Source organism: Mesitornis unicolor, unplaced genomic scaffold (assembly GCF_000695765.1).
Source record: "Mesitornis unicolor isolate BGI_N332 unplaced genomic scaffold, ASM69576v1 scaffold12291, whole genome shotgun sequence".
NCBI classification, from domain to species: domain Eukaryota; kingdom Metazoa; phylum Chordata; class Aves; order Mesitornithiformes; family Mesitornithidae; genus Mesitornis; species Mesitornis unicolor.
In genome coordinates this window covers 1-19,134 of record NW_010164671.1, presented here as the reverse complement: position 1 = coordinate 19,134, position 19,134 = coordinate 1, and the positions used below count along the sequence as shown (strand labels likewise).

The 19,134-nt window shown below is 39.1% G+C and overlaps 1 protein-coding gene across 1 annotated transcript in view; it reads left to right on the top strand.

Moving 5' to 3' along the window:
• AGBL1 (ATP/GTP binding protein-like 1) overlaps positions 1–3,888 on the top strand; it is a gene marked incomplete at its 3' end in the record, with an annotated part of 138,929 nt that extends 135,041 nt beyond the window's left edge. Inside the window, exon 21 of the mRNA XM_010194396.1 lies at positions 3,712–3,888. Coding sequence (XP_010192698.1) covers positions 3,712–3,888 — 177 coding nt within the window. The remainder of the gene's footprint in view (positions 1–3,711) is intronic.
• Positions 3,889–19,134: the final 15,246 nt, after the last annotated feature.

Sequence of the window (19,134 nt, the reverse complement as noted above, 5' to 3'; positions counted from 1 at the left end):
TGTGTAATGGTAACTGAGACAGTGACAGTGTGCACTGTCTTACTCAGTTGAATTGCTTTACCGCAAAATACTCCTGGTCTCACTGAAAACACCAGAGAATTCAGCAGGTGTCAAACAGATCAACATAGAGGAGTTGTTTCCACAGCAGGTGCTGGGTGTTGTAGTGAGGGAAATTTTTCTGGAATTAGAAAGAACAAATACTAAAGTCTGTTTTATTTCTATTCATGAGAAAGTCTTGTTCATCAAACTGTTCCCTAGATTTCCTGCCTATCTCTTTTTTTTGTATGTGTCTCTTTAGATTATATTTTCCTCTTAAATGACATATTTATGTGGAAAAAAAGAATCTTATAAGCTGCAATTATAGTCTTAAAAAGGTTAATTTCACAAAACATTAATTGTGGACTTAAACTGTTTATAGAGACGTAGCTTGGCTCACTCAAACCTGGAAGAGGTTGAAAAGTCTTTTTCAGTTTACATCTCTATAATTTTCGCTACTTCGGCACAAATACTAATTATCCTCCCATAAGGATGCCATGTCTTCTGTGTTCATCTTATGGCATTGTACGTAGAATACTGAAACTTTCCTGGAAGAAAGTGCTCCAGCATTCATCATGAGGGGTCCCTGTGGCAAATGGTATTTCACAAAGAAAACAGGGAGGGTACCTACAACTGGGACATTATTTTGCTGTGTTTGAATGCAGAGAGCTTGAAAAAGCTGAGGATGGGTTGCTGTTACACAAAGAGAATTCAAAAGCTGCTTTCAGCATCTGGAGCCTGTCTTGAATCTGCAATGAAGAAAGCAGGAGCAAGGTTCTCCAAGAATGCTCTACAGCCATCCTATAAGAAAGATTTTGTGGTTCAGATCCTCTCTTTGGCACAAAATGGGATGGGTGCCTGCTGCAGTTCCTGCCTGGGTATCACCTTATTCCTTCTTAGCCTGAGAAGACTGGATATATAGGAGAACACATCTGCAACTGCAAACTGCAGCAGATAAACCACCCTGTCCCAAACCTGCTTCACTGCACTGTTTGCACAGGTTTCTCTCTTGAGCCCTGTAGGCAGCTGGGGATTAATCTGGCCTCCATGACTGATTTTTCTCCCTAGGAGCAAGAACCAAATACTTCAAGAAAATGTTGGTTTTGGAACAGCTTTTGCCTCATAGGTCATAGGCTCAGCTGCACCCCTTGGCAATACACAGGAGTAAGAGTCTTCATTACCTTCTATATTTGCTGGCTTTGACATTGGCATTGCAAAGCCCAGCTTGAACATTTGTCCTTTTGATTGCCATTCCAGCCCCCTTTGACAGCAACCTCTGCAGGGACATCAGTAAAGAAATACAATTCCATTCTCTCCTAATGGGTTTGGAGGTCCTGTGTGGACCTGTGTGTCCTGGTCCTGTGTGAGGGCAGTAGCTTCCTTTGCTGTGGTATTTCTAAATCCAGCTGTGCATGAGAGAGGGAACACAGTCAAACTGTTGCATTTAAAGCATCCTTTAAAAAGGTGTGTTTTCACTCTTCCAGAATATACTATTGAAAGATAATTAATGAGAGGAATAAATAGAGAAGAACCATTAGTGTGAAATCCAGTGAACGCTGGTAAAATGAAAAGAATATTAAACTCAGATTTGCTAATGTTCCTAAATGAGTCCTGCGTACAGAGACATTACTGTTACCTGCCAGCGTTTTTATTTAATTACAGGTAAAAGATTGATTATGCATATAATTTCAATTGTTTTAAAAAGCTAAACTGGATTAGAGATCTGATTATTTTATATGATAGTGTATTTTTATAAAAAAATAAATAAATCTGTGTGTTAGTTCAGGTAAGGGCAGAATGAAAACTATCTGAACCTTCCATACAGTTTAACTGGATCTCGTGTCTGTGCTGAGGGTTATAAACATCTGGGTGATATGGCTGTGCTGCATTTTTTTAATTCCTGTTCAACTCAAATCCAGGAAAACCTGGAAGCACTCCATGAAAGCATACTCTGATTTGCATGCAGCCAGTAGCACATTGAAGACCATCTAAAAAAGTTGGATGCTTTGTTTAAGGCTAGCCGTCACTTTAAAGACTCCGTTGTTCAGTGGGCCCACAGGAAAGGGAGTGCCATGGCACGTAGGAACACACTGGAGATCTGAAGAGTGAGGCTCGTGGTGGTCTCAGGTTTAAAATGGAATCTCTTGCTTTGTTCCAGTTTTTTTCACCTCAATTTTTTCACCTGGAAAATGGACCTCGTGGATCTTTAGAGCTGTACCTTATAGAACTGGTAAAGTCCATTGACAGCTGCAGCCAGAATACACCGAAAAAGTAAATTTACTTTTTAGTTATGGAGATGTATGCGGTTAAGCTGTTTGCAGGAGATATTGCATAATGGTTTAGGCCAAAGATTTATCATTCACATCAAACATATTTTAGGCAATGACATTATTCTTTTACTTTCAATGAAACCAAATGTTCCTGTACAGTGCTATGAAGTAAAGCTCAACAGGACAGAACTACAATTGCTCGGAATTAGTCAGTGAAACTGATTGCTGTTGAAAAGTGAAATTAGCTGGTTGGCTTTCACTGCCCAAACTGAATGAAATTCAAGGGTAAATGCCTTTAGCAATAAGCAGGAACTCCTTCTGTATGCTTCCATTCAGTTCAGATATTTAAGTGAGCTGTTGTCACAGAAATAATGAATGTCCTCATTTTGCTTGCTTTGTTCTAAATGGATCAAATGGTCTTTTGGCATGTGTTGTGGTTAGTATACCAGCGCTAAAATTTAGACACACACACATACACACGTGCATGTATATGTTTGCGTGTACCTGAAGGTCCAGTTTTTGCACAGAGCACACCTAGTGTTAATGTTTCTAGTATATGTTTTTATAGAGTGTAAAAGTAACACATTGAGCACTGTGTAATGACTACATAAGTGTTGTGTCTGCACTGATAGAAATAATTGATACTGCAGTGTATTAGGAGTGTTTATAGACTGTGTTGTTGGGAAATGATTTCTAGAATAAGAACAATTGCTCAGAGCTAAGATGTAATTTTTACTGTGTTTTCATGATTACTTTATATTGTGAATCTCTAAATGAAGTGTATAAAATCTATTGTTTGGACTCGGTGAGAATATTTTGGTTTGTTTCACAATGCAAGTTAGTTAAATGTTGAGCTCTATTTTCGTATAATTATGTGCGACCTTCCATAAGAATGCATACCCTTTTTCTCTGCTCTGTGCTAGGCTCAGACAAAACTCCTCCCGCAGCTGAATCCCTTGTCAAATTGTGGATGCATGATGGGAGGAGATCTAGTATAGCTGGAGAGGGGAACGTGGGAATATCAGGTACTGAACTATGGCTGCAGCTCTTTCAGCAGCACAACAGGAATGTGTATGTTAGTGTTTAAGCAGCTTGAAAACAAAACCCAGTAAGTGACTTCAGCAGTCCAAACTTTTGGGTGTGAGAATGTTTGATTTTGAATGAGTTATACCAAGTGGACTGGATATTTTGCATTTTAGTCTTTGGGATGAAACAAATGTTAGAATCTGAGGATTTCATGTGGGATGGTCGTGATGCACTGTTTGGAGCTCAGTAACAGTGCCTACAGATAGATTTGACTATATACACATGAAAAAAACACAGGTCTTTGCATATATGTGTATGATATAAACACACGCACATCTGTTCAATTCATTTTCTCATCACCGCTGATATTTTTTCATAGACTCTTCCTAAAATCCTGGATAAAGTGGCCCCTGCATTTGTCATGAACAGCTGCAGCTTCCTGGTGGAGAAGTCCCGTGAGTCAACAGCCCGGGTGGTGGTTTGGAAGGAAATGGGTGTATTGAGGAGCTACACCATGGAAAGCACATATGGTGGCTGCAGCCACGGACTCTACAAAGTGAGTATATCTTTCAAAAAACCCTGTGCTACCTTCCTCCTAATGCACATCTTATGAACTTGAAAGGGTAAAGCAGAAGAGGTAGCCGTTATCTTGATGCTTATCATTGCCTGCTCTCTCCAGACCCATGTAGCAGTGCTTCTGAGTTTCTTCTCTGAAATCTTTCCATGATCCCTCAGTCTTTTATCTTCCATGCCAGGAAAGCAGAGTCCTTGCCCTGAGGTTTCATTCAACAGTGAATTAGAAAGAAACTCCAGTCTGGAGCCAAAAGCATTGAGTTGAAGGAAAGACTGTTTTTAAGATGACACAGGGCACTTGTCCTCATGAGGGCAGTCATGGTGTTGTAAAAAATGTGTTGGTGGGTCATATGGACATCTTTGAGCCTAATTCTAAGGTAATTAACTTGAATACTAATGGCACCAAGATTTTTTGTATAGGCTGGCTATCTAAGCATTCACCTGGCTAAATTTAAGAGCCTGCACTGAGAATCCTGCATTTGGAATTGTCTGTTACTGACAGCCAAAGGTAGCTAATCTAAGGCTAGTTTTGACAGCTGTCTATGAGCTTAAGGTATGCCTTTATGATCTAGGCAGACCTGAATTCCACATCAAAGGAAGTTCAAAACTTGGTGGGAAGGGCTATATTCACATTGAATGCATCAGAGCCATTGGTCTATGAGATCTCCTGGCACTTTTTAAGTACACAGGATGAACTCTGGTAATTGCATTTGAGTGTTCGTAATTCTCTATTCACTCAAATGATGAATTCTTTCTCTTGATCCTTTCCCCAAACCTGTTGCTTTCATTGAAAGCTTTCCATATTCCATCTAATTTCTCCCACTAGGGAGCAATCCTTATCTATACAGCATTAATAAGCAGTTAAGGATCCTAAAAGACCCTTAAGGAAAGAACCATTATTACAAATAACAATTAATTAATAAGACATTCAAATTATTATCTTTGGAAGCTCTATACTAATCCTTTTACCTCTCTGTAAAATGTAGCCAGGAAGTACTCAGCTGCTGTTTTAACTGTGCTCTACCATACACTCATCAATTCCAAGACAGGAAAGGCAGAAGCAAAAAAACGGCAGATAGTTTAAAGAAAGAGAATATAATTACCCTGGGCAACTTCTAACGCTCCCTACTCCTGAGAAGTGCTAATGGCTTTTTAATAGGCACCACAGGTCAAGACAGAGTTTTGAATCTTTTTTAGAAGGTGGAGGAAAATCTACCTCAGTTGAAGTCAATGACAAAACTCCTAATGATCTCCACAAAGGAGGATATCACTGATTTCCTAGATAACTACAGTAAGACATAAAACCACTGATGCATCAGATTTTATCAATACCTAATGGTTTGTTCTCCTCCTCCTTCAGCATCTGTGAGGTCTTTAACCCAAATTTGCTTAATTTGTGCCATTAGATGGTTGAAACAGTAGGAAGAGAACATTAAATGCCACATTCAGATGTTGCATTTAAGCACTGTGCCATCCTCAGGGGCCCTGTATTATGTAGTAGAGCACCATAAATATGCAAAGCATCTAATGCAGATGGTTCAGGATTACGTTGGTGTTTTTTTTTTTTTAGGAAATCCTTTAAAATGCATGAAATTATTTTCTATATTATTTCTTGTTCTCTTTTTCATCACTGATCAGGACTACAGGCAGCCACTGAGGAAAAAAGCAAGTTGGCATGTGAGGGCTTGTGATTAGTGATAGAATCCAATGTTCTTGTGGCCCATAAGGAAACCTGTAAACTGTAAAGCAGTTCTCAAATTTCCTTTCTGAACACCCTGGAAAGCTGAGTCCCAGTTGGATCATTTTTATTAGGTCATATAGCCTTTTCTTCTTTGTTTGGGATTATCCTTCATCTCAAAGATGGAGGATACATAAATATTCCCATGAGGGGGTACTACTTCACCATTTCTTCATTATAAGGATAATACAAACACTTTTTTTGCAGTTTCTCTGAGTCAGACAGCTTTAAAGTATTTTCACTAATTTTTTCCAAGTACACCAAGTACCCAATTTTTAGTATCAAAATGGAATATAATGTCTTATGTTGACATTTATGCTGGAACTGCATAAAGATACATAAACTATCTCTTTCAAATAATTGATACTAATAGACTATTTCATCTTTCTTTTAGCAGTCTTTCTTACAAATGGGTTTTTTTTTTAGGGTATGGGCTTGACAGGCTGACCTGAAGTTTTCATTGCACGATACCAATTAATACTCAACTTCCATGTATCAAACCCAAACTACTTCATTAATATCTAGAAAACCTGAAATTACTCCTGCAAACTGGACATTAATCACATAAGAGGTCATGTTTTTCTAGAGACTTCAACCTCAGTTCTTCACTCTTGGACCCTCAAGTTGAAGTGTTTGTAAACAATAGACTGAGACCAATGCTCAGACAGGAGATGTCAGCATCCTATATTTAGTGCTTTTTGATATTTGGATTAGTAGATTTGTGTTTAACTGTGAATAGAATCAGTTTCTTAACTGCATAGGATTGAGCTCCCTGTAGGGATATATGCAGAATCTCCCCTGGACAAGCACACCCTTATATTTTTCATACTTTTATACCTTGAAGTGCAGTACAAACAGGAGCTAGGATTTAAAACATCTCATTATATGCAGCAGAGGCTTCCAATTCTGGCATGAGTCAGTGGCCAAACTTCTAATAGAGCACAGCAGATCTGGGTCTTGGTCTCTCCTCCTGCTTTTAAGTGCCCCTCTCACCACATGTTGAGGAAGGGCTGAGGTAAATCAGAACATAGTTTTTATCGTAGAGAATATAGAAAAAGATGCTGCTAGACTTTTTCCAAGGCTTCTTTTGGATTGAAATGTAGCCTTCATTTTTAAAAGAGTTTAGTGAGTGAAAGATAACGCAGGAATTTGGTACTATTGATATGTAAATGAGAAAGAATAGTGACCCCAGCCTCGTTTAAAAGTCATTTGATTTCAAATGGCAAGGAGGACGGAAATGAAAGGAGAAAAGAGATGGTTTGTCTCTGTCGAATCTCCCTGTCTGTGTGATCAATGGAAACACAATAAGCTAACTACCCTTAAGGAAACGAAACATAAAACTAAAGAAACTATTGATCTTATCTAAGGTTTTGTTCAACCTGAGGAAGAAGAAAAGAAGGTGAAAAAACATCCAAACTCTCTTTCATTTTGTCTGGATTGCCCAATTCAGTCTTAGAGGAGCAGTGTCTCCATTCGAAAGTTTCTAAAAACAAAGCAGGCAATTTCTGCTGGGAATTCGCTCTCCTGCTTCTGCCAGTTTACAGCCCTATAGTCGAAATAGAAAACAATAGAAAAAGAAAGAAACTGCTTATCCTCTCTTTTCTGGTGTGAAGGCAGTCTGCATTGTTTCCTCGTTGGAGCTTTTACCCCCTCTAGCTCACCATGTGATTTTTATTGCTGCCCCGCTTTTATGGGATGTAGAGCCCCTTCTCATCTTTTGTTTTCTAAAGACCGTTTGCAAAGCTGCCCTATAAGAAGTTCTACTGAGTACAGGTACAATCGTGGCCCCAAAAGAACCAAATCTCCAGTGACACATACTGATATTTTCCCAAATTTTCTTTAGTGATTAATTTTTAAACTTGCATATATCTCTTTGCTGTTCCCATTTTCTATTGTGTTACACTGTTTCACCGTTCTCCTGGACTCCTTGTTACACAGACTTAGTATATACCATGCTATACCTTCTATAGCATGTGGTACGGTGCTGTTCAGTTCATTACTGCATCTATTATCCTAAGTTAATATCATTTGTGCCATGGTATACAGCTAAGTCCCAAACCTTACTTCTTGGTAATATAGCAAACCTAAAAAAGTTCAGCTTCATGCTCTGTGAGTACATGCTATGTTGGAAAAGCATTTTCCTTGGCATGTTGGGCCTGGTGGAGGAAATGTAGTGCTAATGGAAATAGATTTTAGCATCTTGCTTCGAAGGGATTATAAACAACAAGGAGTAACAAATGAGTTTTAGAATTAATGCAGCTATCTTGACAATGCCCTTTGAAGGAGATTTTACTAGTGATATGGATCCCTCTTTGAAGAAAGCCTTTGGGAGAGTCAAGAAAAAAAAGGTGTTTTTTTTCTGTCCAGTTTAATGCTTCTGAGTCAGAGGAATTGAATACTCCAGATTTTCTCATTGGACTTGATTAGAGAGGAAAATCCATCCTTTGCAGAGCCACTGGAAGCAGAGAGAGCAGCACCAAGCAGAGTGGCCATACAGTTCATAAGACTTTCTTGATAGTTTTTCAAAATGTCTTTGTTGAACAAAAGTGGTGAGAGTTAGTCTAATAAATTGGAAGGTCTGATGTTATCCATCCCCTTTAACCTGGCCAGTGACCACGGATGTGTGGCTGAACTAAAGCAATATGCCAAGATGAAAGCCTTTCCTCTTTCTGCTTCTCCAGAGGTGGACTTCTCTGGTTTGACCTGTTTCTGCCCAAATTAGCCAAATTGTTACTAACGTATGACTTGTTCATTGAATTACAGCACTATTTCTTTATAGTTATCTGCGGGCAATGAAATATTTTCTTCATCTCCCTTACTTTTGGAGATTACCTACCAAATTTCTGAGGGATTTCTATGTATGCTTTATTCATAAGCAGTTTATTACTGTTAATAGTCAAAACTGAGTTGTTCTGATGGAGTTTGCAGATACTGCTTCTGTTCTCCAGTAAAATGTATATTGTTCTTGTAAATGAAGGTCTGGTGCACAAACTTACAAAGTATTTTAATTTGGCCTCTTGCCACTATTCAGCTACCAGTGAAAATGGTTTCAGCAATATTATTGACATAAAGCATATTTGATAAGTACCTGAGGAAAGAAAAAAGAAATAGGATATAGTCTGTGCTTTCTGGTGTACATTTGTTGAAAATGCTTACATCATGTTTGCAAGTCTGACAGACTGCTCCTCGTTTCTGTTTTCTTTTGTCCCCAGAGCTTACACTTTGCCTAAGTATGGGTAAATCTCAAAAGCATTTGAAAATTTCTTCTCAAAAAATCATCTCTAAACTGTGTGTTTAGCTGACCCTGAGTGCTCTGGGGATCTCACTCAAAAGCAGACACTGAGAATAAGAAAGAATTATTTTCTTTCTGATAGTTCTGCTTCCAGTTCTGGCCCAAAGTGACTGAAAGTGGAAGCAGCTGTAACAGCAATAAAAGTATAGGAAAAATAGTTATCTAAGAGTAATCTGAAGACTGAAGGTTCAGATTAAGTGATTTTGTTGTTCTTTTTTCTTAAAGTGTTACCCCAGGCAACGTTTGCATCCTATTTGCTTTATTTTCCTGTTTCTGCTATTTCCGCCTACCTCTTGCACTAATTGATTGGTGATTCATTTTTTAAGATATTCTAATTGTACCTTTAGGTTTGTGGGCCTCACTTCATAAAACTATGTAAGAATTAATGGCATTTAGGAAGTGGAGAAAGGCAAGTGAGGGCGGTGGAGAGAAAGGGTTTCTGAGCAAACAAATCAGGTGAAGGTGGGTGTTTGTCTTCCTTGGAGACATGTAGATTCTCACATGAACTGCTGCAGGATTTTCCCTCATTAGGTATTTTTTATTGGTTTGTTTGTTTTAATTATTTGACAGAATGCTTACTAATAAATCATATGCGTAACTGTGCTCAGATCTGTTTGGTTTTCACCACATTAAACAATAGGAATTTGCAGGTTGGTGCTCTCAGATTTTTTGGGGGCAACTTCGCAGGGATTCTTTGGTCCTTACATCTCCAAGGAAATTGGAATTTGTCAGTAGGACTTGCCTTGGCTGGTCTCATCTTTCTTGATGGGTAGTAAGACAGGTGTAGTAAGGCAAGCGTGACCAAAACCACATGAGATGTAAATATGACCTCTGTTCCTAAAAGTGATGAGTGTTATTGCTATTTACTAATTTTTTGTTGAAGGTGCTCAATATGGTCATATGGGAGGGCCATTTATGTGCATTTATCTAAATTTTGTAAGAAGGTAATTAGAGCCTCCGTGCTCTGTCTTCCCATTTCCAGATCCACTCTGTATTCAGTTTAGTCTTATGGTTTTGGAAATTATCAGTAGTTGAGTAGCATAATTTTTCTTGTCATCATTTGTGGAGAAGGTATATTGTTTATTTGAGTTTTTGAGGTGCAGAGGAACTGGTTTGGTATTTTTTAACCCTATGTAAGACAGGATCTGTTTTCTGACATGAAGGTGACTGCTTGAACACTCTGCCTTTCTTCCAGTGTTTGCTAAATGCAGGTGACTTTGGAAAAGCAACGGTCTCTTAATCCAATAGACTGAGTTTGGTGCTGTGCAAGCAATTTTTTTTTCTCAGGGTGACTGAATAATTCCTTACCTCTTTCAAGGAGTTAATACAGGGGTGGTTGCCTGCCAAACACTGCACTAGTCCATCTGTTGAGGTGTCCCATGAATGCTGCCTTGAAACAGGTTTTGTAGCACCTGCTGCAGCGGATTTCGGTTGTCACTCAGACCATCTGCTTTTCTGTTCCCAGGTTGAAAGGTTTAAGTGTTAGGGAGCTGAGGGATGTGCCTTTGTGTTTGAACTCATGGTTACTAGAAATGGGAGAATGAGACTTAATGGAGAAGAATGGGCACATAGCTATCCTTACCCTCCCTGTCCTCAAAGCACTCAAGAAGCACTGAAACCCAACACAAGAATTGTCAGAGTGCGCAGGGCAGCAGTACTTTAGTGTTTCTCATTATTGATGTGTACCCAAGGAATGATCTATTGGAAATTTTATATATATATGGCAGATGATGATCACTGATACTAGCTGGATCTTGGATAAAGATACTAATATAAGTTGTTATGTTTTATTTTTATTATTTCTACATGTTGGGCCAGCTATATCTCTGACTTGCTAAGCTAAGTGATGTTATATCAAGGTAGATTTGGATAGTTAGCTTCAGAGAGAGATTTCAGAGACCTTGGAAGGATGAAAGGATCTGTTAGCAGTGCACTGGGAATAGCTTGTGAATGTGTTTCTTCCTCCTTAGACCTTGTCTGGCAGAAACAAGAAGAAACAAGAGTGCCCCTTCCAGCTCTGTTACTGACAGCCAAACTGCCAGGAGAGGCACCAGATTTATTTCCTCAGTTTCCTTCTCCTTGAGTGTAAAGAGACCCCATTATATATCTGCCGAAACAAGAGTGCTGAAGAGAATGTTAGCTTATGTGGAATAGACAAAAGGCTGTAGATAGAACAACATAGGATCTTAGGTCCCATTTTAGGACCTGAGAGTCATGCAAATGACATTCCTCTCTCTCTCTCCTACTTAGTCATTCAGGCTAAGAAATAGGATCAAATCATGGCTTGGCAGAAATTATAGGTGCTATATCCTAACTTAGATTTTGTTGGTAAAGACATGTTAGTTACAAAAGGAGAAAAATATGGTCCTGAACTGCAGAGAAGTGAAAAATCTGCTAACTTCTCTGCCTTTTGGAACCAATTTCAAAGTTGACACTAAGGGGATGTTTGCTTCTTCAGCTTCTAAGCAGACAGCCTGGCCCAACCTGCAGCCCTTTTGCAGGAGTAGTATCTTAAATCAGCTCCTTTCTCTCTACTGTTGATAGATTATTGGGTGCTGACTGGCTGTGTAACTGGAGAATAGGTCCCGTGTCATATGGTTAAATTATGGCACAATAAAGAAATTACGATGGGCTGAGATCATAACAGATCTGACTCTGCAAAGCTGGGAGGTATCCAGTTCTGTTGGGGTTCAGAGGACATGGCTGGTATGCAGAATAGCAGAGCAATCATGCACCACCTCCTTGACCCACCCTTTTCCACCGTCCTGTATTGAAAAAGCTCTCTGAGCTCTGCTGTTTACCCCTTCTGTTTGAGATTCAGCCTTGGAGTGCTTGTTCCAACAAATTCCCGCAATCTTCAACATTCCTGTCACTTGCTAATGATGTTAGCATTTCCTAGTTGGTAGTTTGCTTTTTATTAAACCAAGGGACATAGGAAACTCCTTGGGGCTGAGGAGCAGAAAACAGGCATTATCTTGATTCTTTCTTGTCTTGAATGCTGATATTTCTGTAGATTTCTTTTTTCGCCTAATGTATTGGAAACAACTGATATTTTTGCTTTGTTTAAGGGATCTTTCTCTCTCAGCTGCTTTTATACTTCCCTTGGTATTTGATTGCAACCCAGTTTTTCCCTATTCTGATTCTGTACAAAGGAAGCAATAGGTACAGACTTAGAGGGGTTATCAAGCTGTTTCTCTGCAAAGGGAATGTGCAAAGAGACTACACAGAATCAGAAGTGCAGGTATCTTGTCATACCCATCTTCCAGAATTTGAGAGAGCGGGATTAGATGGAAGAATCACAGGCTTTGACATTACAGATCTGGGCAACATAGATGCTTGAAGCAGAAAAAAATCCATTTGCTATTGCATTTGAGGTTGCATGGATAAGAGATTGCATTTTGTGAGGGAACAAGACATGAATCAACAGCTGACCTCCATATTTTCATCCTGCTGACAAGATACTGTTATTGTGGCCCTATTTGAAAAGGAACAAAACCAGTGCACTCATGCAGAGACATAAAAACAACAAATGCTGTCACCCTGTGACCGAGGGAGCAGGTTCTTCCATGTGCTGTAGAGAGGAACAAACTCTTTTAGTATTAAAATCAATGCTGCCATACTCAGAAGTCAAACAGTCTTTTGTAGTGCTAGAAGGCTGAAAATGACCACCAATTTGTGGTCAGGCTAATCTCTGAATTGTATTTATTCAGTTTATGGGTATAGCTGAAGACCTAGTTTGACATCAGATGTGAATTTGTTAGAGCCTTAGCTACATTCACGGTACAAATTACTGGAGCAAATAGAAAACTACAGAAGTGAAACAAACTAGATCCTTAAAGATTATTTTTCATTTTCTATTATGAATATGATAGTGGTGACACAAATCAGACAATTGCAGTCAGACACACTTGTGTGATTTTTCTGGATGAAATGTTACTGTTCTCTTTGAAGCCCACTGAGCAATCCTGAATGGCACGACCTTGAATGCCCATGGGATTTCGGTCTGCTAAAGAAAAAACTCTTGGGAAGGATGAGGGATAAGAAAAGCAACATTCCTAATGAAAACTAGCTGCAGTATTTAAATGGTGTCCCTGTAAAAGTCCAAGTATCATTGCACATCATCCTTTCAAGTTTTCAGTGGAATTACAGCAGCTAGCTTTTTGATTTCTGATGTCTCTCTTGCTTGTTAATCTGGCCCCGTGTGTATTTATTGTACAAATCTATTTGGCAGCTGAAAATTGCCCTTTGATGAAGCTCCTAGTCTAATCATGAACTCCTCAGGCATGGAAAATAAGAATGGGGAGGTGGCGAAAGCACAAGCTAAAGGAGCCATGTTTGTCTTTCACTCTGCGTGGATTTTAGAAGCATCTAAATTTCAAAGTCTTTCACACACAGGATTTTCTGCAGAGATTGATTTTGCTCCACTTAGGATCATAACATTTGCCATGCTGGATCAAACCATTGGTCCATATAATCAGGTATCCTATCTCGTACGGCGGCTGGTTCCTCACGGCTCAGAAGAGAACAAAACCAGCCTGTAATGCAACTGATTCAATTACACTGAGACACGGAAAGGAAATAATCCTACCAGCCTGACCTGCCTCTCCTCCACTTCATGCACTGCAGCATGAGGCCTGATTATCATTATCACAACCTTGAAATAATGAGTTACATTCTCGGTGAATAATTATGGCACTTTTTCATTCACTTTCATAATCTTTCCTCAGGGCTTCCTGCAGCAGTGAATTCCACTAGTTGATGCTTATAATATGTGTATGCTGTCCAACACTAAATGCAAACTGTATCTTGACTTCTGATCTCTCTTCTTTCTCCATTCTGTCCATTTGTTGATTTCTGTACCCTTGTAAGATGCACTTCCCACAGCTGTAGTAGTTCCCAATCTTTGTCTGTCAGCTCCCTGTCCCTGTTCACTGCCATCCTTATGCCTCTATTATCTGCTCCCAGGTCTCCTGGTCTGATCTCTAAAACCACATTATATGATCTATTCTAATTCTGCAGTTTCAAAATAGGTGAGTACTGCATAAGCCCACAAGCTGGAGAGTCTGCTTCTATCCCAGCTCCTTGAGGACTGCAGTGCTGTCCCTTCTTTATATAGCACAGCTCCACAGCCACTCTCTCGTTCTGTCACTTCAGACATTGGAAGGAGGTGGTAGGGGATCCCAAATCAACAGCAGCAGAGAGGCCAGCATGCTGCGCTGCACCTTTACGAGATATATGCATGATGGCGTATGAAGCAGGGCTCAGAAGCAGAAGTCTCAAGCCTTGGCTGAAGACCTGACAAATTATTTCAGTGCCATACTAAGAGTAAAGAAGGCTCAGCTCTCCTGCTTATCTGCCATGTCTAGACGCAGGCTGCCTTGTAGCAGGGCATGCTGCAGTTGCTGGGAAAGGTATTAGGCACTGAAAACAGAATCCTAATAGCAAATTCATGGAGTTTTAATGGTCAGAATGAAGCATTAGCTCTTCTGATTTGACCTCTTATACATTGTAAGTCTTTGGGCTTCACCCAGGCAGCTTTGTACAAAGTTCAATGAGTTGTGTTTGTATAAATAGGTTTTGTGGAAAAACATTCAGACTGGATTTGAGAGCATCGCATGATTGGAAATCCATCTGATCTCCTGGTATTTTGTTCCAGAAGTCAGTAACTGTTAAATATTATTGCCTTATTCTAATTTGAATTCATCTGCCTGCTGTTTTCAGCCGCATTCTTGTTATTTTTCTCAGCTAGTTTAGAAAGACCTTTAGTAACCTGCAGTTTGTTCTCTTAAAGGTACTTATACAATGCAACCAAGTTACCCTTCAGCTTTTCTGATAATTAATTAAACAGTCTGAATTCTTTAATAGTTTGTCTATATTAGAACATGCAGGGAAGTGCCTCTGAATTAGCTAAAGGTGTGAGTGGAAAGTCCTGTGCTAAACCACATTAAGCTACATGTCAACACTCTGAAGCAGAATTAAGGTGGCCTTAATTAAATTTGGCTTAACTCATTTCTAAAGTAAATTAAGCCAAACTAAATTGCAAACACTTTAGTTCTGAGAAACAGGGCAGAAATATGTGCTTCTGTGTGTGACAAACTTGTAAAGTCAGGGTATGCTTATGCTGGATGAACGCTGAGACAGAGGTTGATACACCTAGCAGGAGAGTTTTGGATGGAATTTTGAGTTTTATGGTATATTTTCAGTTAAGATTCGATATTGCATACTGCATAGGGATGACGGAAAAAAACCAACCTGCTGTGATCTCCCTTGGGTGTGCTATATTTTAATTCCCTTAGGAAAAGTGGACAAGAGTAAATGAAAGTGTACTGTGAGAGTGCATCGTCTCTCTAGAGCAAAAGAATAAAATACAAAGGCAAGTCTGGATGATGCATGTTGGAAACATGTGGCACGGTATATCAGAGGATTCTTCAAGGCTCTTTGTGAAAGGGAAAGACAGAAATCTTGGTGCTTTTGTCAGAGACCTTTATAAAGCTGTAAATAAGAGAAAGAAGGAAAGATAACCAGTGTTTGCATAACTGGTGAGAAGCAGAAGACCATTTTTGGAGAAGTCATGTTCCAATGGTCATAGGGATCACATGCATGGGGAATCTTTGTACTTCAAAGGAAGAGAACTAATCTTTCTCAAAATAAAATTAAACAGTGCTGAAGTGGGGGGATGGGACAGCAAGCTGTATGAAAACAAGTGTAGTTCAAACTGAAATAGCTTACCATAAAACTGTGCATAAAAACTGCAAAAGTAATTTCTCAAGTGTCTACATACTGTTGCTAAGCATCTGAGTAATGAGCAGTTGAAAAATCTTGCTGATAAAGTGTAATGTAATTGATCATACTGAAACCTGTGAGGAAAGGTACAGTTCTGGAATTTCAGAATCTGATCTACTCCCTGCTTGGGCAGGACAGAAAGGCAGGAAGGGCAGTAAGCACGAGTGGCTGGGATGGGAGGGAATGGCAGTCTGTTACATCTTCATTTACTGATAATTCAGGTACACATATTTACAGGCATGCTGACAAAGTCTAGGAAATGAGCCTGCTTGGCCCACGAATCAAACTAGAAAATGGGGTAAGTTACCTCATAAGGACTTGTATTCTATACACAAAAAGTAAATGCATAGCTATGGATTGCAGCTTGGGTGAGATACACCTGAGATTTCATGTGGCAGCAGTAAATACTATTAAGGATTCCAAACATTACAGACAACCATTTTCTGACACACAAGAGGTATTATCCAGTGTAGCTCTATTTTGGTTATAATAGGAAATAATGGAATAATCTTTGGTGTGGGAGTTTGTGGTTACCTAGACACCAGTGATCATGACCCAATTACATTTGATATGGGCAGAGCACAGTGTTCCTATTAACATATGTTCCTGTATATTTATTTTCCTTAAAAAGGGCTGATTTTCCAGAGCTGAGGAAATATTATAAGTAAAGCAGACCACAAGAGGAAAAAAAAAAACAGAAGTATTAGAAATAAAAATTGAGTCCTTTTCTAAAAGGATTTTGTTAAAAAAATTGTGCCTTCTTCTTGATTCTCTAATCAAGAATTGAGGACATATTCAGTTAAAACTGATCCTGGTTTAGTACCAAAGAGAAGGCAATAATTAGAGTGTAGAGAACAATAAATCATAATATTGATGAGAAATCTACATGATTGATTATAGTAAGACAGATTTTTGTTATTTCAGTTTCAGTTTCTTGTTTGTTAGCACTAATTATTTACTAGTATTTCTGAATGTAATGAATAAACAACATCGAGGTAATTTTCCTAAATGTGGCTAATGGAAATAATCTTCTGAGGGATAACAGCATACGTTTATTGTTGCTGGACAAAGAAAATGGGAAAAATAGATACCAGCCAATGTAATGTAGGAAATGGAGATAAGAAGCTAGAAAGTAAAAATTCGTGGCAGTCAGTACTAAGAACAGTAAGAAAGCATTTGGTACCATAACTAGAAAAGAAGCTCTAGAGCACCATTATAGGAATTATTACATTGGTAATAATGTTAAACAGATACACTTACTAAAGTTGTACCTTTAATTTTTTAGAGGTGTATTTTTTTCCATCCATAATGTTGTTAGCTTTTCCAAAGTTTATGGTGTGTAATAATCTGGGCGTTCTCAATAATGAGATGCTAAACACTGATTATCATTCGCTAATGATACTCACCTAAAATGGAACATCCCCATTCTAAACCACTGCTCCAATCAGTATTTAATTGTTCACAGGGAGACTCTAATCTATTATACTCCCACAAAGAAGTCTTGGCTTTGATTAAACACAGGCAAACAAAATAAAACCACAAGTTTTCTCAAAACATTTCTAACTAAATCTGTTACTGTGTCCCACCTATTCTTAGCTTTTGGAATAAAGCAGAAAGTTTCCTTTGGGGGTGCTGGAAATAGTGGTTGAACTTCACAATAAAATTGAATCAGAGATTAATACAATGTAACAATAAGAAAGATTATTTTTAATGAGTCTGAGGAAGATATTGCAAATGAGTCTGAGAGAGAAGTAGAGCTATGTGGAACTAGGGCTAAAAAAGCCCAGAAATGTTTTCCATTTTACAGAAGCTTCTTCCTGCTGGACATCACTTATTTTATAAAATAAAGTTTTAAATACTTACATAGATTTGCTATTTGCGTTTCAGTGGAAGAGACTTTTCTTTTTTTAAGAAAAAAAAAGCTGTTGGTCAGCAGATTGCAGGTGCCGAGGCTTGTTCTGATTTGGAGGGGAAGATGGTAGTTTATAAAAGTATTTTCTCTCACAAGATAATTGAAAGTTGAGTGAGATGAGAATTTGGTTTGAAATGCTAACTTTATATGAAACAGTGGAGGAGGAATCTAGCACTTCTGAAGGTATTTTCTTTCCCACTCTCTTTCTCCATTATATTATACCGTCAATTCCATTTTTATTGCCTTCCTCATATTTTTGTCCTAGCTTTGAGAAGTAATAGGCTTGGATCTGGCTGTCATCTGAGTTAGGGAGAAAGGGCTGTATAACCATGTCACCATGGCCCAGAGCATACACGCCTCACTGGCTGGCAATGACGGGGAAGAAGGAGGACAACCCTATAACACAACATAAACAAGCCTGAGTAACTTGGTACCTTGCTCACAACCTTCAGGTGTCCTACACCCAGGTGAACAAGCACCTGTAGCCCATGTTACCAGAGCGAACCTTTCACCAAAGGTGAAAGTAATGAATGTGCTGTGTGATGCGCTCTGTGTTCCCTGCAGGGTGATGGCCCATATAGGTTTTGCAGTAGGCAGCTGGACACCAATTTTGCAATGACCTTTTAAGAGCAGCCCTTTTGTCTTTTCCAGTGAGGGAAAATGAAATAAATGGGATCTGAAAGCAGAGCTCAGGCTGGCTCTGAAAGAGTGACAGAAAGGTCACTTTTCTGATCAAGCCAGTATGTTTAGTGATTGGTAGGGTTTCCAGGGGTCAAAGTGTTGAAGCTTTTTCTGGGTCAAGCACAACCCCACCAACCTCCAAATACACTGAAATGCCTTGAATTTCTTATCTGATTGATCAGCTCTAGGTAAATGACATCTAGGCATAGACTGGATACCTGCAGCAAGCCACCAAAACTGCTGCTATGGTTTTGCACATTTGGTCCTCACAGATACTCACCAAATCCTTTGATTTGTGTACCCTGAAGTATGAATTGTACTGAGGACTGCTATTAAATGTCAGCTTTGAAAATGGGCCTTGTCACGACTAATGCAAAATTCACTCCTGTGGTTAATTTAACAAGATAGATTGGCAGACATCATACATTTATTAAACAACCATAATTATATTAATACCAGTCTCTGCCCAGGAGAGATTCAGGGCTGGCATAATAGGATTTGTTCGTAATGCAGAAGTGAGATCTCTGAATATAGATACACTGAGAATTTCAGGACTGTAAGAACAAGGCTGTGTTGTGAGCTGAGGTTGAGTGGCTCTGGGAGGTTCAGCTGCTGGTTGTGCAGGTCATGGGCTGTGACAAAGATACACGATTAGAGCTCATGGCAGACTTTGGGAATACCAACAGCTTTTTCATTTATTCTGGACGCTGCAAAGTTGGTTGCAATGCATTGGCCCAGGCATTGACCGCTCTCAGGTGCACTGCATTTGCGTGATTATTCACTTTAGAAGATAACTGTGGACGTTGTCTACCTGGACTTTAGT